Source organism: Lepidochelys kempii, chromosome 13 (genome assembly GCF_965140285.1).
Source record: "Lepidochelys kempii isolate rLepKem1 chromosome 13, rLepKem1.hap1, whole genome shotgun sequence".
Taxonomy (NCBI): Eukaryota; Metazoa; Chordata; order Testudines; family Cheloniidae; genus Lepidochelys; species Lepidochelys kempii.
In genome coordinates, this window is record NC_136392.1 from 9,594,618 (window position 1) to 9,615,825 (window position 21,208).

Genomic DNA, 21,208 nt, shown 5'->3' on the forward strand with positions numbered 1-21,208 from the left:
GCAGCCCATATACACAGCCCTAGCACACGTTCTAGTTAAGGATCTGCACTGTTCTTATCTAAGTGAGGTTGCATTTCCCACTTTCTACAATTTTTCTCTCTCAAAAGCTTACCTTAAGTCTACCTAAATCCAGGCATAAGTTGGTGCACCAAGGTACTATGAGTTGGTACAGATAAATACTAACGCACGTTAAAAGCAACATGGTCTAGTTGAAATTGACCAAACATAAAATTCAGCAGAGGGAGGATTAAACCCCAGTCTTTACCAACCCAGCAACGCCAAGATATTGATGGGTCCCAAGAATGCAGGCTTTAAAAAAAAAAAAAGCCATACAGCAATTACTGTGGCTTCTCAGAGGCGGTAAAAAAGGGCATGCTTTGGATGGAATTTTTTCTTGAACTCTGAATTTCCTGATTTCACAGTTTAGATCTAACACTTAATGTTTGGCCTGATGGTGGGCTCTCTGACTTGGAGTCAGCTGATGTTTTCCCTGCACAAATAGCTCAGATTTGGGTTCTTTATTTTAATATCAGCTTCTTCATACACTCTTGCTTGCATTCTTTAAGTTAGCTCAGAATTGTTTGGTGGCTCCTAAATGGAAGTGCAGAGAGTGATCTGTTCACCCATAATTGTGCAGGGGATTTATAGATGTATGGTAACACACATTCTCATTAATTTCCTACTTAACAGGACAATTTACAGGATAACTACTCAGAGATGGGGGAGCTGAATTAACTTGATAAACAGCTATCCCCAAACCAAATCATTCCCCCCCACCTCCCCCCAGTCAGATAAACAAACATTTTTATACATTTCCCAGACTAGACATATGGCTCCAACTTCCCACTGAAGAATCTGTGGCAGAGCCCAGAAATCCTGAAAGCCAGTCTCTGCTCAATTCAAATCTGACATACTCTGGGACAAGCACTGGTCATTAGGGGGTGCAGCCTTAGACCACACAAATTTGGATTTAGTGGCATCTAGGGGAAGATAGGGAGAATCTGTTAAATTGCCCACTATGATCAGACACCTCCCCTCCCACCATGACATATACCGCCCAATATTCATTGTGAAAAATTCCCCATTCCCCCATTACCAAACTTCTCTGTCATGCCAAATAAGCAGGTGGGGAATTAGTCCAACTTGTGTGTCTGGGGACAGGGGTGCGATGCAATAAGGAGGGTGTCTGGAACTGGCAAATGTGTTTACGGAGGAAGCTAGAGAACTAGTTGATGGAGGCTTCCTGTTAAAGAAGGAGGCAGATAGGAATATGCGAGGGCAACAATAAAGAGGAAAGTGGTCTTGATCCAAGCTGTTGAACAAGCCAAAGCTCAGTTAACGAGAAGCAGCTCCCATCCCATACCACGTAGCACCGGAGCACAAGACAAACACCACCTGAACATTTCAGCCTGTCCGCAGTGGGATGGGCCACCATGTGGCGGCATGTTTGGCAGCATTATCCAAACCAGCCCGGCATTCCACAAGGCAAAGAAGAGCCACCAGATGGTGACAACTTGCTGTCATACTAAGAGCCTGATTCGGCACATGAATCGTCTCTCTGAAATCAAAGGAACTTCTCACAGTAGGACTGGCCACACCAGCAAGTGTATGTAGGAGCAAGCACTTAGGGTTGATTTATATCACAGCTACTTTATTTATTTAATTTCTGAATAAGTTGATCCTGGATAAATAGCTTGTTACATTTTACGCCTTAAATCAGTACTGATTTGGACTTATTCAAGTGCAACCACTTAGTCAAGTGTTTGGGTTTTCACATTTATACAAACACAGAATTGCTAAACCCTGATTTTGTATTTAATTAAAGCACTTGCTACTATATTTCTTGGTGGTTTTGCTCTGCATGCCAAGAATCCCAAATTACATTACTCTCTAAGACAAGAAACAGTTTCATCTGCTTCTTTGACATGCCTCTGTGGTCACAGCCGGCTCCAGGCACCAGCTTTCCAAGCAGGTGCTTGGGGCGGCATGGAGAATGGGGCGGCAGTCCATGTCCCACGGCAGCAATTCGGCGGCAGCTCCGCTGCTCTTCCCGCCGCGGCGGCTTTTGGGCTGGGCACGGTGGCAATTCGGCGGCAGCGGCAATTTGGCGGCAACTGCTTGGGGTGGCAAAATTGGTAGAGCCGCCCCTGTCTGTGGTGTCTCTCTGTGGACTTCACATAGCAGGAATTGCTTGACTGGTGTAACAGCTTTGTAAGTGACAATTTTTGTAGTCCTGGCTGTTTATCTTTGACTAATTGCTATGTTTGTAATTATTTCAAAGGAAAAATAAAAGGGGTGATTGCTACTAGACAAACTCAGGATAGCAAAGTTTTAGACTGGAACTCATTTTTATACCTAATCTATAAACAGCTACAAAATTGTGGTTTATAAAGGAAACGGCAAAAGCCTTAATGATAGCAATGCTTCTGAATACCAATGTAACACCCAGATTGGCTCTTGATTTAAATGGAAAGGATTTATATTTTTATTTTTCTGCTGCATGGGTGACACAAATGGACTCTCAGGCCCTACGTGAGTACTTCCAGCCCTTCAACTGAGCCTTCCATAAAATGACTGCTACAACAGAAGAAATTTTAACAGGCTGTGGTGTACCTGACCCTCAGCATAGCTGCTAGCCCCAACATAGCCAATGGAGCATTGAACTAGTCCCTGTTATTGGCTCTCGGTGTTACCAAAGAGTGGCAAATAGGAGCAGACAGGAGATGGTAAAGCAGGAGACAAGTGATGGTAAAGCAGAATTAACTGAGCATTTGCACCAGATGGGAACAGAGGATAAGTAAGAGACAGGGCTGGCATGCAAAGAGTCAGTGTCCTGGAGTTATGTGATGTGTTGGGAAGGGACAGCAGCAGTAGTAGCTGAAAATCTTAGCTTCTAATGACTGTATGGTCCAGATGCCAAAACATTTGTTTCTCCTCTGTCCCTCTGTGCACTTGCAATTTAAAATAAATAAATAAACAAACAACACTAAGAGGCCATGAATGCAGTTCTATTTCAGACAAATATCAGCAACAACAACATTAAAGACTGCAGCAGAAAGGAATTTTACTCAACTAACAACTTTATGCATTTCACAGAAATTCACTTGGGAATGATTCTGCTGAAGGAAATAAAGCAGCCAGTATTACTGACAAATATTTTGAGAAAAACAGATGTTTTCCTTTCAATTCAGTTCAAAACAAAATCTTTATGCTGCATGCTCTTAAGTCTGATGTTTCCTTTATTCTAGGAGACAAATCATGCCCACAGTTACGCCTGGACTTTAGTGGTGATGCACAGCAGAATTTCGGTCTCTTGTGTTTAAATTATTACCTCGTTAAAAGTTACCCTTGCTAGAAGCTAGACAAGTACCATTCGCCTGCTAGCATCCATCTTTGCAGGCTGTTCCAATATTTCTATTTAAAGCTATTTGATCGACACAAAGCCCGTCTGCCAATTTCAAAAAAATAATTTAAAATGTCTCATTGTATCAGGAAAAAACTGACATTGCATGATACAAGGGTGATGTGGGCCATGGAAGTATCTAGATACAATCAAAAAGTTAACCACGGAGTTTTTGCAACTACAAAATACGGTTTCATGTCGAAAAAAATACACAGAGATAGATGCTTCTGCCTCTGAATCAGTGTGAGGACTTCAACTGTTCAGGATCAGGCCCATAAAGAACTTCATTTCTAGTCATTGATAAGGGGTCCTTATAAAGGATAACTCATCGGGCCATTGAAAAATTGGAGTTTTACAAATTCTATCCACAGCATGTACGGGACACAATCCTGTAAACGCTTAGTTCTAGGCATAGTACTTCAATGTGTTACCAGTATCCATAAACTAAACTAAATTTATGTACCCCTCTTCCTCTATATTATTAAATTCTGGGTCTATGGAAAAAATAAAATGATTGAGGCTTCCTTAGAAAACCCCATCATCAATACTCCTTCTGAATCAGACTTTTAAGCCCCATCTACACTAGTAAATTGACCCACTGGTGACTATCTATCTAAGGTACCTATATGGCCCCCATTGTCACAGCATTCAAGTGCCTCACAATTTTTAATGCATTTATCTTCATAAAACTTCTCTGAGTCAGGGCTGTGCTATTAACTCCAGTGTGCAGATGGGGAACTGAGGCACCAAGAGACTAAGCAACTTGCCCAACGACACACAGGATGTCTGTGGAGGAGACAACAGGAATCAGCAATAGGTCCATGTGAACTGGTGGGGGGGGGGAGAAAGAGTTTACCCATTAGTGTGGGTAGATTAAACATTTTAAACACTATTTTCACAGATACTAAGGTCAGAAGGGACCATTATGATAATCTAGTCCAACCTCCTGCACAACGCAGGCCACAGAATCTCACCCACCCACTCCTGCGAAAAACGTCTCACCTATGTCTGAGCTATTGAAGTCCTCAAAGCGTGGTTTAAAAAGACTTCAAGGAGCAGAGAATCCTCCAGCAAGTGACCCATGCTACAGAGGAAGGCGAAAAACCTCCAGGGCCTCTTCCTATCTGCCCTGGAGGAAAATTCCTTCCCGACCCCAAATATGGCAATCAGCTAAACCCTGAGCATATGGGCAAGATTCACCAGCCAGATACCCAGGAAAGAATTTTCTGTAGTAACTCAGATCCCACCCCATCTAACATCCCATCACAGGCCATTGGGCCTATTTACCATGAATATTTAAAGATCAATTAATTACCAAAATCATGTTATCCCATCATACCATCTCCTCCATAAACTTATCTAGTTTAATCTTAAAGCCAGATAGGTCTTTTGCCCCCACTGCTTCCCTTGGAAGGCTATTCCAAAACTTCACTCCTCTGACGGTTAGAAACCTTCGTCTAATTTCAAGTCTAAACTTCCCAATGACCAGTTTATACCCATTTGTTCTTGTGTCCACATTGGTACTGAGCTTAAATAATTCCTCTCCCTCTCCAGTATTTATCCCTCTGATATATTTATAGAGAGCAATCATATCTCCTCTCAACCTTCTTTTAGTTAGGCTAAACAAGGCAAGCTCCCTGAGTCTCCTTTCATAAGACAGGTTTTCCATTCCTCGGATCATCCTAGTAGCCCTTCTCTGTACCTGTTCCAGTTTGAATTCATCCTTCCTAAACATGGGAGACCAGAACTGCACACAGAAAGCATTCCAGAGATTCTACACTGTCAGCAGCAGTTCTGCTTAGTACCATGGCCAGCAACAGGTCACTTTGCTAATACAGATGTGGCTTTATGGTAACCATGTCTTCTTGAGACTAGAAGATGTTGATGTCAGTGGCATGGACATCAAAAAAACATTATAAAGGTTAACATCAAATCCCAATTTTGTCCCAATATTGAAAACAATATTGTCCCAGATATAACCAAGCCCCATCTCATCATACCAGGAAAAAAATATATGCTGCAAACAGAATTTTCTTCACTAGAATTTGAGGTTTCATTTCATTCTTCTCCTAAATATCACCTAGCCCGGGGTGGCTACTTTGAAGCAGTGCCATTCTTGAATAGTCAAATTACAGAAAAAGAGGAAAAGCAGAGTCTGCTGTTGAAAAAGCCAAGTCATTCAGATAAAGCTCAATGTCTTCCCTGGAATTTGAGCAAAATTGATTTTACTTAGGTTTGAGACTCTGATCTGGAAAGTAACATTCTTTTAACAATACAAGAGACTTAATTTGCAGGCTCTTATTAAATAATCTGGTCCCATTCAATTGATATACAATTTTTATATTAGGACTGTGATCTGAAGGATAATGCGCAATATGGATAAAATGCAATAGCAGCCTCCATCCTGAAATGTTCAGAGAGTCAATGTATTGGTCCCAGCCTGGGGTCTTCCCTTGAATTCCCAAGAAACGTGGTGCATTCTGACTTACAGCAAGCCCCGGGGAAGATAAGTACCTTTAAAGAGGCAGCTATGGGGCTAGAAAAGCATTTCCTGGATAGGATAGGTGCAGAGGAAACTTTTCCTGGAAAACCTTGGGCTGGAAGGAGGAGAGGACAAACCTGATGGGATGTGCTTTGAAGATTGCAAGAGGAGAAGAGGCCAGCCAAGCTGCCCAACAGTTAGACCAAGAAAGAGGGGATGAACAAACAGTTCCTTTCCCAAAATGTAAAGGTAGAAGACTGATCAACATGTAGGGAAGAGTCCTGGGGCCCACTGAGCATTCACCTGGTTTCAGAGTTTTAATATAAAACCTTGTAAAATGTATTAGGACAGCGTATGATCTTCTTCAATAATTCCCACTCACACGCGGATTCTTTTCTGTTCAAATACACTCCAAGTGGGGAGCATGCAGCATAGTCCACTAGAAAGGTACGGTCACAGTAAACCAGCGGGGTATCAGAAATAGTTAGAACAGGCAGTAGTGGCATTCCCCACTGAACAGACTGTGGCTAGTACTGAACAGGGGACCAAGTCTCCAGGGACTGACAGCGGGCCAGGACTCCCTCTTCCCCACTAAGCTTTAGAAGCCAAAAGTCACCAAGGAGGCCATAATGCACATGAACAACTTCAAATCCCAGGCGTCGTTTTGGAGATGCTGCATTCACAGGGTTTTATTTTTTTGAGTACAAAGCATTCACGACAAGTCTAAAAGCCTCAGCTAAACAAATGTTTCTATTTTTTAAAAACATTGGTCAAATTAGTCTCTCTCTCTTTTTCCCCCCCTAAAGAGACACGGAAGAAACCACTGGTTTAAATGCCTCCAGCATGCCATGTTTGTAGTTTCCTTTCATCAATGGGCAGATTCATAAAATTGCCTGCGATAAAAAGTAATTAATCTGAGCCCCTCAGAACAGGAGGTTATGGCCTGGGGACGCACTATGAAGCAAAGTCCTTTAAATGTTAAACATTTCAGGGGCTATGGAATATTACAGCTGAAATCCTTATCGCTATTATTTCTCCAGCAGCAGCTACATGTGACTGATAGCAAACGAAAGAGCTGGGTGCGGGGTTTTGTTTTTTAAAGAAAGAACTAATCAAAAGGACTTAGGCAAAAATACAGCAACCCCAGCCAACCCAGAAAATCCTAAAGCAGAGTTAGGGAGTGTTGTGACCCAGTGACAACTGTCCTTTGAGAACTGAAAAGCCAGCGCTGTTAAGTAAACAGAAGGATCGTGTCCCGGACTCCAAGCTAGCCCTGTGATATCTGAATGTACTCCCCCAACCCCCCATTTTGGCCTTGGCTTATCCAGTTGAACTGGAAATTTAGGGGCAGGGATCCATTCCAAACCCAACTTTAGATTTCAGCCAGACTGACTGGCTCACTAATTTCTAAACCAGGCAAATGGGCACTGGGAATGAATACATATTGAATTCAGACTCGACTAAAGTGACTGAAATCCATTATTTGATTGACAGTGGGATGGACTTCAGTGAATTAAATTAAATTTGGAGTAATAGGAAAGATAGGTGTGTCACCTATTCACATTCAGAGCATACAATTATAAAAGCCTTGTAACCTCTAAGAGTCTGTCTACAGTACATTGGAGCTGGAGGGTAATTTCAAGCTCAAGCAGACATGCAAAAGTAGAAGCATAGCCACGGCAATGCAAGTGGCAGAAAGGGCTTGCTGCCTGAGTACTTTCCTAGGGTCACAGACAGGATAGCCCCTCCTGCTACCATCAGTCAGAGCAAATGTGGGTATGTCTACCCAAGCTCCAAACTCCATCTCTAGCTCCTGTTTAGCCCTACCCTAAGACAATGCAGCAGAAATGATTGAGTTTTGACAAGAATGTCTTCATCAATGTTTTTCATGCAATGAGGCCCACCAGACATTTAAACACACACTCCCTCTCCCTATGCCCAGTAAATCCTTAGGTATACACTCGTTGCTATATATTTCACCCCAAGAATACTGTTCTGTTCCATTCAGGTTCTTATACTATCACCACAGTATCTTAGCTCCTTCCAGTGGCGCATTTAGAAACATGACTAACATTTGCTGTGTGAGGCTGTTTTTTTTCCTCCCTCATACCTTCTCCCCGCAGAGGAGAAATGTGTGTGCTCTGCCCTATGCATCTGGGTGAGAAGTGGTTTTCCCATCCAGAGAAAATTTTCAAGAGTTCAAAATTATTCCCCATTCCACAATGGGAAAAATTTCGTCAACATTTTTTATGAAAAATGAGAGAGAGACACACACACAGAAAGACAGACAGACAAACCCTAGAACAGCTAATAGCTGGTGGTTAGAATGCTCACCTGGGAAGCTGGAGTCTCAGCTTTAAATCCTTGCATCTCTCACACGCCAGGTGAGTGATCTAACCAATGGATTATGAGACCACCATCCCAGAATAGACAAAAGCCTGATAATTAGGGGAATCCCCTGGGATGTGGACGATGCATGTTCCCTGCCCTAAATCAGGCAGAGCCGGGTCTTGAACCTGGATCATTCACTTCGCACATGAGTTCCCTGACTACCCACATGTTTTGCCCTGATAATAGGCTAACTGAAATTTGTTTCATTGTCACAGAAGTGTTTTGGCTTTGACAAACTGGCATTGTGTGCCAAAAAATTCTCAACCAGTCCTAGTAGTGTTTTGTTTTGGTAGGATTTTGTTTTGTGTATAAGTACTAGAGTACCCACCTTCTCTTCCCCACATCTATTATATATGTAAGGGGACTGTTGCCCGCTTACTAACATTCAGTGGGGGTGTTTTAGTTGCTAGCTCCCAGTACTAAAAGGGGGAAGGGTCGATCGGGAATCAGGACCCTGAGACTGACAGCCCCCAGGTACAATGGGGAGAGGCCAATGCTCCAGGTCAGCCTGAATGACAGGGCAGGCAGCCTAATCAGAGTTAGGAGGCCGGGGAGGTCCCGTCCTCTGTGTGAGCTGGATTTGCCTGGGTCAGACAGACTGGGCCCGAGCTGAGCTGGGGAGCAGAGCTGGGCCAGATCCAGAGGGGCCAGAAAAGCAGCCCAGAAAGAGCAGACCCTGTCCTGGGAGCAGAGCTGCAGCCCCAAAGCCAGAGGCACAGCCCAGAGAGAGCAGACCTGTCCTGGGAGCAGAGCTGCAGCAACCAGAGGCAGAGGGGCCAGAAAAGCAGCCCACGAAGCAGGTCAGTGCTGGGAGCAGAGTCACAGAAGCAGCCTGCCGAGCAGACCTGTCCTGGGAGCAGAGCTGCAGCAACCAGAGGCAGAGGGGCCAGAAAAGCAGCCCACGAAGCAGGTCAGTGCTGGGAGCAGAGTCACAGAAGCAGCCTGCAGAGCAGACCTGTCCTGGGAGCAGAGCTGCAGCAACCAGAGCCAGAGGGGCAAGAAGCAGCCCAGGGAGCTGGAGGCAGAGCAGCGGCAGCAGCACTGAGACCGAGTGGTGGAGCTGGGGCTGGAGCAGTCCGGAGCTGGGTGCGGTGAGCAGCTGGGGAGAGCGAGGGGGACCCTGGGCAGTGGGCCCGGCACAGGGAGACGCCTCAGCCAAGAAGCTCTGCAGGCCAGGCTTAGATCATAATCCCAGCAGGGCGGGGGCGACACTAGGAAGAAGGGTCCTACCACTTAGAGCCTGAGAGCGTGAGGCCACCACCAGAGCAAGTGTCCAACCCACAGCATCCCTGCAGCACAGCCAGGGCCTGAGAAGGGGCCTGGGACTTACAAGGAACAGACTGTGAACTGCCCCGACGTTCCAGAGACACTGTTTGTGATGTTTCCTGCCACAGAGCGGGGTGATGTGTTTCCTTTAACCTTTCCCATTTTTCCTTATTTTTTTAAAAATTAATTGTTGATTAAATAACTTGCATGTGCTTTAAATTGTAAGTAATGGTCAGGGGGTCAGAGAAGTGCCCAGTGCAAAGAGAGTACCTTGGAGTTAGGACACCCTAGCCCCTGTCCTAGGTGACCACAGCAGGGTTGGGGGTCGAGCCCCCCAGGAATCCTGGTCCCAGCCTTTTTGGGGTTACGAGGACTCTGCCAGACAGGAGAGTGGAAAGGGAGTCCTCAAGGGCTGGGAGACCACTGGGTAAAGGAAGTGGGAGCGAGGACTCAGATCCTTTCACTAGCCCACTTCACCGGGGTAGTACAGAAGCCAGGAAAGTTCCCCACAATAGCGGGACTATTCCTCCGCTTTCATATACACAGGCATTTGGAGCAAGCACATTAGAAGCTGGTCTGAAATGTGACCTGGACATTTTTTTTTAATTGGGAATTTGCTCATTTTTGCTTTTTACTGTTGTATAAAGGGTTTGTTATGTTTTTTCTCTTGTTTTACACCTTGAAAATATCAGGAATGTGGATTCTGATCTTCCCTGGGTTTGCAGAAGACTCTTGGCGGGGTCTTAGAGATGTTTATTAGGAGCTCTTACACCTTAAATGAATATGTGAGGAGTGTGAGCCTTTAAGAAAAACATACTTTATCCAAAATTTTAATTAGGCCAGGCCTGCATACAGATTTTGTATTGGTTTAATTATTTCAGTTAGGAGTGTGGTTTTTAAAAAAATCAAAATAGTTATACCAGTCAAAGCCCTAATGTGGATCCAGTTAGACTGGTGAATCAGTGTCTTGTAGTGCTGCAGCTTATCCCTCTTCCCACATGGATATAAGTAAGACCAGTATAAGGCCATGTCTACATGTATAGTGCTGCAGCGTGTCTGGTGAAGACGCTCTACGCCACCGGGAGAGAACATAAAAAGAGCACCTCCGTCAGTGGCAGCAGCTGTGTCTGGGGAGAGAAGCTCTCCCGCCGACCTAGCACTATGTACACGAGCACTTATGTTGAGGTACCTTATGCAGCTCACGCAGGGGTGGTTTATTCACACTGCTGAGCAACATAAATTATGCTGACATAAGCTGTAGTGTAGACATAGTCTAAGCACTTTTTTTTTTTAAGCCAATGTAAGTGTGTCTACACTAGGGGATTTATACCACTTTAACTATACCAAAATAGGTAAAGCACTGCCACTTTGGTGTGTGGACAGGACATAAGTCAGTGAAGTTAATGAGATGTGAACAGCAACAAACAAAAGGGAGTTTTAAACAGTTTCACTAAAAATCCTGTTCCTTCTCAATTGCTCCACTTTCAGTCTCTTGACTTTTGTGCAAGCCACACATGACAGACAATAGTCATGAAACCTAGTGCTCTTCTGGGAGGTGTTCAGATGCTACAGGCTGTGTAAGAACCTATATAGACTAGAATTGTGATATCATTCCACTAGTTCCCCAGGCATCATAGAGTCTTCACAGTGCAGACAATATCTGAATTTTTAATGTAAAAACCCAGATGTTTAAAAAAGAAGAAGCATAATTCAACCTTTCAGACTTTATAAAGAATCATAAAAAAGGGCACCAGACCAATTTGTTTATATACTTTTGCAAGTCACCTTTAAATGACACAGCCCACTATTACCAGCAGCCTACTTGCTACCTACTCCTCCTGCCCTCTGAGACAAAAAAGTCATTGCCCCAATACACCTGAACCCCACTAATCCAGTGATCAAACCCCTATGGTTGCTCCTGAACTCAGTCTCCAGGGTAGCAGTACATCTCAGTGCCACCAACCCCTCAGGATAGATGTTCTCACCAGTTTAAGTTAATATTAATTATTAACAAAGCAGAGAAAAAGATACCAGCACAGTAACTGTCCTCTGCTACACTGCAGCTTTGAGATGGTTCAGTTTTAGCCTAAGGAAAAATACTTTAACCATCCTATTTTAGACATTACTATGCATCAGTGATCATGACTGTAAATTTATTATCCTGAAAACAAAAACAGAGAAAAATATATATGATTACATCCAAACAACTCGTAATAAAAGAGGAAGGGGCAGCATTTCTAAGGGAACCACTGGCTCTCCAGACCACATCAGCTAATATTCCATATTAAGTTACGGTATTTGCAATGAGGTGCCATATACAGTGTATGCAGCCCTATTGGGGAAAGCTATTTAAAGCCTAATTAGCATGAAATTTTTAGAATGCAAATGCTTTTCATTTAGACATAAAACAAAATGCCATGACATTTGTTCCATCCATTTATCATAAACATGTTAATTACTGTGTAACAAATAATTCCTTCTGGAATCTATGTGTTTTGAGGAAGTTAGAGAGCTGACTCAGGCAAATAAGATGAGCCACAAAGTAGCAGTTAATAGCTTATGACATACTGATAATAAAACAAGGACAACGTTAAAGCTTTTATTGTCAAATTAAGGCTAAGCTATTTCCATTGGAATAACTCAATTATAAGTAGTCATTATCTGTTTAACTTTATTCAAACCAAGAATGCTAGGAGCACTTTTATTTCGATACGTGTATTCATAACATATATATTTGTGGGCCACGTATTACAAAGCTTAGCATGTAAATGCTGTATTTATCATCTCACTGTTTTTAAGCAGCCTGGAATAGGCTTCATTTATTAACACTGAATCTTATTAACGTTGGCTGAAATTCATTCCAGTTCTGAGGTCCAGCACAAGGCCGACTGGACCACATAGATCCTTTGGGGTAAATCCTCAGCTGGTGTAAACTGTCAGAGCTCCAGGGAAGTCAACTGCAAACTACACCAGTTGATAATCTACCCCCTGGGGCTAAGTGGAATTTGTGTTGGTCGTCACAGAGGTACATTTCATCTTTTGAGAGTCACTTGAAAAGAAAAAACTCCCCCCCCTCCCCTCCGCCTCGAATCCCCAAAAATCTTGGCAGGCCAAAACCTACATGACTTTCTCACACAAACAGCCCCACTGAGCCTGAAGAGGAATTGCCGAATACTGTTGACAAGATGTTAGTAACTGGCAGAAAAGCTTTGCTTGGCTAGATAGTGTGAAACATATGCCAATCCATCAAACACATTAATATAAACAACATGAACCCATTTTGGGGCTGAACTATTGTTGAATACTTCACCCAGATGGAAAGAAAGAGGTAAACATTTTATGTTGCAGACACAGTGTGTTAGGAAGTAAAATTAAACGAAAACTGGAAAACTACCAATTTTGCATGCTTGAGTGTATATATATATAAAGAACAACATAAGCACAAAGTGGAATTTTGTGTGGCAGATTTTTTTCCCCAATTATACAAATTAATTAGCTATATTTCTTTCTCTATGATAAACAGCAGCATGTATTGGAGAGTACAATTCCAAAGGTGTAAAGAAGACACTTTAACTGGCAAACACAACATTGTTGGCAAACGCAACATTTGCACTTTTTTCTCTCTCCTACAGTTGACAAAATGCTCTACAACTGACATAACACCTGGCAATGTTACATGGCACACATTTCACATACGATGTGTATAGATGTTTACATATATATTTAAACAACATATTGAGGGCCAGTTCTCCTCCATGTCAGTGAAAGTTTTGCCATGACTGCAGTGGGAGCTCAATCAGGGTTCATTATATACATGTTTTTATTCAACTCAACTAGACTGACTGTATAAATATAATTTCATATTATTTAAAGAGGACATCTGTTATTGAAATGAAATAACAGCTACTCCATTGGCTTAGCTGGCAATAATTTTGAACTCTTCTAAACAGACCCTCTGCTCCAGCCCTGTTGTCCACCTACACAATATGCAGCACAATTTATCAACAGCAAATTGTCATAAATACTCCTCCGAAGTGGCAGACTAATGACGTTATTATTTAGTAAGATGAAAAGGAGAGAGAAATATTTGGAAAACGCTGTAAATCAAAATGAGTTCCCATAGCCAAAGGGTCAGAATCTAAATGCTCGGCTCACAGACTGATCAGCAAAATCCTACAGTTTTGGTAGCGGGGGGAGAACTTTAACTATGTAAACACCTGGTAGCATTTCTGTATTACTTTATGCCTTATGGTATTCCTGGATTTGTCTATGTGACGTTTCTGTATAGTTATCCTTCAAATTAAAAATAATAAAGTTTAAAAAATCTGCTAATTGATGCCAGGGTCAGCCAGGTGAATTCTTGCACACTGGAACTAAGACAACTAGGCTGAAAAAACAAACTGATTGCCAGACCACGGAGAGATAAAAGGGCTATATAACTGAAGCAAAAATGCTCAGTTCCAGATGATGAAGCCAGAAAGAGAACCACAGCAATCCTGTATCTCTAATGAATCCAAGAGGTAGAACTAGTGTCAGCTATTGAGCGGGGGCGGGGGAGATAGAAGAGGGCATAATTCCCACCATACTGGGAAAAGACCACAAAAAGTGAGAAAATAAACTTGTGAGAAAGTTTACAATTCATTCAATATACAACATTGAACACCGGTGTCCTGCTTAGCCCTTTTCAATGTATTGTGATTTCAAAACTCCTATATAGCATCTGTTGGAGATTACCAGTGTACAGAGGTGTCATATTTTGTCTTACAAAATTGGCCAGCAGGAAAACAAGGATACATTTCCTGTATCATGCAAATATAAAAGTTTAATTATTTTTAACTTGAAAGGGAAACAGATCAATACATAAGATTATCTATTGCCATTTGGATTATGAAGATGTCTTAGAGTTTACAATCACAAAAGTGGTTATAATCCTGCAATTACTATACAGCTAATCGGTAATGCCTTCCTGCTTGTGTTTTCATGTTGTCAGTGGGGCAGTAATGAAAATGAATGCCACATTTGTGAACAGAATGTCTGTAGGCTTGTTTACCACATTTCCGACAACAACGTCTGCTTTATCATGCATTTCAAAGCAGGGATAATTTAAGGACTTTTGAATTTCATACATAAAAATACTCTGTAAAAATCAAATCTAAAGCTCCCGCGACAGGGTGGGGAGTGGGAGATCAGAGGTGAAATGGATGACGTCATGTACTATATTCCAATAATTCACTTGAGTCAGACAATATGTGGCCATGGAATGATTCATCTAATTCACAAAACTACTACTCTCAGGTAAATCACTTCATGCTTCATCCTCCTACAAACATTATTTGATGGATAATTTCACCAGCAAAACCAGAGAATTCTGGCCTTTTGCCTCTCAGATCTCTAAGCTTCTCTCCCCGACAAGGAAAAAAAAAAAAAGAATGAGCATGAAAGATTTTCACTGCAGCTTCTAGGAATCATTTCATTCCACTTACCTTTGAGTAACTTCTGCCCTTCCATGATATTTTGCGAAACCAAAGCTGTGTAATCTTCTTCTGAAAAGCCAGGCTTGCAAGTGGGTCTGACAGTAAAATCCCCATTGTGTGCCTGCAGAGAACAACCAAAGGGAAACAAACAACTTTGACTTTTGTTTGTTAGGATATTCTTGTTCAGGTGTTGAGGAGCAGGGGAACCTGAACAACAAAGCAGCGTGCAATAAAAGATGGATCCGGTGAACCTGACAAGGAGTCGGTAGGAGTGGATCCAGGCCATATTAGAGAAATTAAACTGGACAGAAAATAATGGCATGAAATACAATAAGGAACCGTTATTCATAGGAAGCCTGGTTTACCGGGTATGATTAAAGGGGTGGGGAGGAGGATCAGCAATTCATCAATGACAACAATGTTCCTATATTACAGGCATCCTGTGCCCTGATCTTGCAACCTTAAAATCAGTGGAAGTTTTGCAATCCTTAAGGAAGATCCCGCCGCACACTGTCGGACTGGAGTGTGATTAAAAATAATTCAGAGAGAACTGGAAAGAGGAGCACCCGTGTCTGAATTTGACAATTACCCTCCCCACCAACTCCACCCCATCCCCCGAATGTCTCTTGAAGTCCCAGTTAAGCTGCAGTGCGGGGCTGCTCTACATTTGAGACGTTAAGCACTGGGCACCTCGCCTAGCAAATCAGGGCAGAATTGCTGAGCAATAACCACCTGGCAGGGAGCGAGGGTGCACGCAAGCCTGAAACACAAGAACATGCACCCGAAGGTTAATAGAGAACAGACCCCCTAAGGATGACCCCACACCTGCTGCCTCGAGCCAAGGCAGCCTATTAGCATTGCCCAGCCAAAAACCTGCCGGCCTTAAAGGGAAAGCGTCGCCGGAAAACTTGGCTGCTGGCAAGCAACTTTCTCTTTGCAGAGACGGATGCGCCAAGGACTGGGCTCCGGATGCGATGCTCCCCGCGTGACCCCGAACCCAGGGTGGGGCCGGGGGCGATGTGATGCTCTCGGACCCCTGCTCAGCTCCGGCCAAAGTACCAAGCACCGGCCGGGACACCTTCCCCCATAAAGCTCCTTGTCTACAACTAAAGGCTGGCGGCAAGGGATGGGCTGAAGCCCTGGGGGCAAAGAGAAGATCTCTCCCGAGCAGTCGCTATTGGATAGAGATTTCACATGGAAACAACCTAGGGGGCTCTAGGATCTCACTGATCAGGGCGAAAGATACAGACACATACTCCCACGCAGACAGAGCCCCTCAAGCCAGGAAATGAGATCAGCTCCACTCAGGTGGATTTTAAAATAATTATGAACAGAGAAAGCTGCATTTCAAAAGCAAAAAGAAAAAGCCACCCGGCTTGCCCTTTCAGATGAGCTTACTAAGCAGAAAGAAAAGCCAATGTAATCTCTGCTAGAAAATCACACTTGGGAGACAGATGCCAGCTCCTCTATGGGAAATGCAAGAAAGCAGCAGCTCTGTGGACTCTTGACTGTCTCCGGCAAGATGTTGCAATTAGGAAACATTTCAAAGAAGAATAGCTTTTGAAGTGAAGAGAATAGCTTTTGAATTTAAAATCGCCCAGTTCTTAGAACTGTGCTCGCTAGTGCCGCTGGGGGAGAGGGGTATGCCACTGTTTTATCGCCCCCCCCCCCCCTTCCAGGGCTGATAACTGGGACATGATGGACCTTTCCCACAGATTAAACTTGGCACACAGGGGCTCAGCCTGAAAAATAAATAATGCCACTGGTTTATAGAACAAGCCCGACACAACAACAACATTGTCCAGGCAACATTCTAAGAACGCATCTACGTGACGGATAGATCGTTTATACATTATATAATTGGGGGGGGGTTCATTTGTTTTGTCTGTCTCTTTGATGGGATTGCATTGAGAAACTGAAAACAAACTTTTCAAGCCATTAGCCCGTTGGACCCACCAGGCCCAGTTAAAATATACCGTAAATTATGTAGCGGAAATACGGAGTTATAAAAATAGCGACCGTGCAGGCAAAGGAACTACTTGTGAGGATTTGTACTCCACATTCAGCACTATGGAGCCACAACATTCAATTCGGAAGACTCCATTACAGAGTCTCCTGCGAATGTGCATTAAAAATACACCGATAAATGAGCTCTGTCTTGCAGATCCGGAGTACAGAATGAAGACTGTTTCACAATACAGCGAAGATCAGCGTAGCAACGCATACACAAGCCATTAAAGTTTATCGTGGGAAATGCATATTGAGAATCATGCACAAGTTCTGTCACCCCCCCCCCTCCGTCCCCCCAGCCCCGGGCGCTGCACTGACAGGATCCCTTTAATGACATCAAATGTTAGATGTGAAACTAAGCGAAGTACGCCATAAAAACGGCACACAGCAAATTCTATAAGGGAGCGGAGATAAATCTACCAAAGCTACGGAACTCAGAAGTTAAAGGATGCTCCATACACGTTTAGCCCACCCTGCCGTGCCTGGTCCTCTCTCTGCCGCTGGTCACTGCATGGCTTTGACTCTCTCGGGAGTGGTTGCAACACCGAGGCACACACCATGAGGGTGAAATGCTGGGGTTCAAGTCCCAGTCTGAGCCTCAGCTCTGAAGTTCCTGCATTTGGTCGCATTAGAACAGAGCCTTAACGTTATTGCAACAAGAAAACAATACCCCGCAGGAGAAGAACTGGACTGCACCAAGCTGGAACGGATCGGGATCTTCGTCTCGGCCGGCCGAGGGGTGCCGTGTTACACGCACCCCACCCCCACCCCCTTGGTTTCCATGTAGTCTCTCCGTACAGGAGGTTTTGTCTGCCAGTGCCTACGAATGGCTCGGGAGACAGAGAGAGGGGTGTGTGTGTGTGTGTGTGTGTGTGTGTGTGTGTGTTCGCTCCAGCGTGAGATACACACAGACCTGGCATTGTGGCGCACACACTCCCCGCACCAAGCCAGGCAATCACGCGCGTGCTGCCACTTTCTCCAAACAAGAGATGAAACACACACCCACAATCACTCTCTCACACACACACACACAGAGACACACACACAGAGAGACACACACACAGAGAGACGTGTGGGATTCTCTGGCTGCAGGCAGCTCTGTGCCTGGATAGCCAAAGGCGCATCTCCCCAGCTGTATGCAGATAGGTCCGTGTCCCCGTGTCCCCGTGTCCGTGTGTCCGTCCGTGTGCGCGCGCGGGGATCCGTGTTCCAACAGGCGACCCACGCCCCCCACGGCCGAAGGCGGCGAGCCCACCCCGCGGCGAGCCCCCGCTTCCCCGCTGCACCCTCTGGGCCACTCGGCGGCGCGGGAGCCGGGCACCCCACTTACCCTGGCCGAGCCACAGCAGGGAAGCAGCAGCAGAAGTAGCATTCCTGAGCCAATCGTCATTTCCCCGGCTGCGCTCGGACTCCGGGCTGGCCCCGCTCCTCGCCGCTCGCCCAGCGCCCGGGCTGCCTCCCTCCAGCCTGCCTGGGCAGTCCCAGCGCCCCTGCTTCGCTCCCCCGCCCCCGACAGCCGCTCGCTGGCTCCCGGTCCCCCCCTTCCGCTCGCCCGCTCTGAACTGCAGGTGAAGCGCTGGCGGTGCGGCTCTGGCGAGTCCCCGCCTCCCCAGCCCGGCCCGCCCCGCCCGGCTCGGCTCGGCTCGGAGTGACAGGCAGCCTTAAAGGGGCCGCCTCCGTCTGCTCCTCGCTCTGACGTGCGGCAGAAGCGAAGAGGCAGGACCACGCTTCACAGCCCCCTTCTGCTCCTGACACAGGCGAGGGTAGCCGCCGGCAGCTTGATACCTGCACCGAGATCCAGGCTGACCCCTGCAGGAGGTACCCCTGTTCCAGGTGTGCATTGCACTAGATAGAGGGCTTGCTGTGTCTCACCAGGATCCTTTAGGTAAGTGAAGGTAGGAAGAATAAAGAGACGACGTGATCACCATGGGAGCGCCAGCCTCCAAGCAGGAGCCCCAAAGGACTTCATTATCTGACTGGCTATCACACAGTCACTTGGCATTATGAAACCACTGGCATTTAAAGGATGGAGCTAGTGTTCCTAAGTTTTATTCAGTGTACTTGGGCACCAGTGCCTTTGGTCTGGTAGAGATGAATACCTTCAACACAAGTCGAGTTTGAAGTTAGGCAGTATCCTAAACAGAAGTACAATGTACTCCTGTCTGGGCTGTTACAAAAGTCTAGGGCCACTTTAAAAGCATCTGCACTGTGTAAAGGAGAGAAAACAAAAAACCATGCAGTTCTGTTCACAGAGGTCCAGCTTGCATCTGAGAAAGGATTAGGTTAACCTGCCCTCCTTCATGTTTATGCACCACACTGTAATGTTCTCGAGAAGAAAAACCAACAGACCCAAAAATCACAGTACAACTACCAGTTTGGAATAGCTTCCCTTCCTGCAAAGTTGGGAGAGTGGATGCTTATACTGAAAGATATTCTGAGAGTGGAAAAATTGTTATATAGGTACACTTAGATAATGTGGTAATGGCCATATTAGAAATTCCAAAAGAAAAGAGACTTCATGAAAAAGAAAGGCTGAGTTTACAAATGAGTGGAAGTTTGTCCGTGTTCAGTTTTAACAAAGGGATAAACACATTGCTCTTGACTCAGGTATTCTGAGGTTTCATCCTTTGGTTTGGCTGGAGACCCAGGTCTAGAGGTAGCATAGGTCCTATGTTTGTTCTAATTGCATTTATGGTAGAGAGGGGAGGGTTGAATAAAATAGGCATGTGTATTCCTCTGATCAAAGTAATTTGTGTGAAAGCCAATTCTAAAAACAGGTATTTAAAGAAATAAGTCTTGAGCCAGACCGTCAGCTGGTCTGAGTGGGCCCAACTCCAAACAAGTCCCTTATTTATTGACTTAATTTTAAGGGAAACGGATACATTTGGTCAAATTCAGATCTCACAGCAGTGTAAATTAGCATTTACTCCACTAATTCAGTGGAGTTACCTTGCTGTAAAACTAGAATTTAATCAGGCCCTGGGAGCCTCCCTCAAATGAGGGAAACTTTGTACAGCATTTTGAAAATGTAAAGCAATGATAAGCACTATAATTTATTATTTTCAGCCAGCTTGAACCAGGTATCCAATTGTGGTCATTCTTTTTTGTGCATGCAGTTCAACTGCACATAAAAAATTTATCAGACACACATTTTGTGAATATATGACCAGTCTTTGCAAGATCAAATTGGATACCTGGACACCCGACCTCCTGATTTGCACATACAGGTGCATACCAATTGCTGTTTGTGCAAAATGCAGGGCTGAAAGACTGGTCCTTAAATAGTTCCACTAGGTATACAGATAAGAATGAGACCCACATGTCCACTTACTGCATCCTTTGCTATTCGGTGGGTTTATTAGTATCATGTCAATCAAAGACCAGGGCCTGGTTGGGTTAACCTCTGTATACATATATAATGAAAAATAGTCCCTTCCTCCCAGTTTAGTAGGTTACAACCTTTACCCTGCTTTAAGCAGATAATCTGAATATATTATGTAACATCAAGTAAATATCCACTGCTACTTTAAATTCATATTTGCTATTACTACTTTTGGCAGAATATTCCATAATCACATGACCCCATGGTAGGAAAAAAAATAAAATCTCACCTAACCTATGTAGTCTAAATTTGCCCTTCCATAATTTCACCCTGAACTCCAAAGTTTGTCATGGGCTGTTGTCGTGGATTTAAGGGCAGCTGTTGTTGTTGCTGCGACATAAAGTTTAAAGAGCCCTGCGAACAAGGTTGTTTTTACTTCTAAGATTTTAAGAAAGTGGATTTGTATGGCTAAAATGTGAGTATTCTCTTGTGAACATCTACATACTGTTGTCTCTAACTGGACTACAGCTACTGCTGTGTCCATATTCCTTCCTGCCAGTGATATTATTAACATTTCAAGTTCCACAGTATTATCAAAATAAGTCTAACACCACAACTCATCATGAAGAAAAGCAGAGCAGATTTTTTTCCCCAGTATGGTTTGAGAAGATTTCTAATCTGATGGAATATTACATTTTTTAAAATCTACTGCTGGTTCTTTAAATGTATTTATTCCCTAAAGTAACAGGTAGTTTTTCTTCTTTGCTTTTAGAAAGCGTCTTTTTCTCTTTCCAATGACTTGAGAAAATATTTCTCTAACCTCCTTGCATTTTGGATCTGGAAGAATGCAATGTCCCACT

The 21,208-nt window shown here is 44.2% G+C and overlaps 1 protein-coding gene across 2 annotated transcripts in view; it reads right to left on the reverse strand.

The window, feature by feature from the left end:
- CDH4 (cadherin 4) overlaps positions 1-18,544 on the reverse strand; it is a 664,040-nt gene extending 645,496 nt beyond the window's left edge. Inside the window, exons 1-2 of one of the 2 annotated variants that reach the window (XM_073309188.2) lie at positions 18,357-18,544; positions 15,026-15,137 (exon numbers count right to left, since the gene is read on the reverse strand). In XM_073309188.2, coding sequence (XP_073165289.1) covers positions 15,026-15,137; positions 18,357-18,416 — 172 coding nt within the window. In that variant the 5' untranslated portion in view covers positions 18,417-18,544. The remainder of the gene's footprint in view (positions 1-15,025; positions 15,138-18,356) is intronic. The other variant, XM_073309187.2, reaches the window with a different exon arrangement.
- Between the last annotated feature and the right edge of the window lie 2,664 nt (positions 18,545-21,208).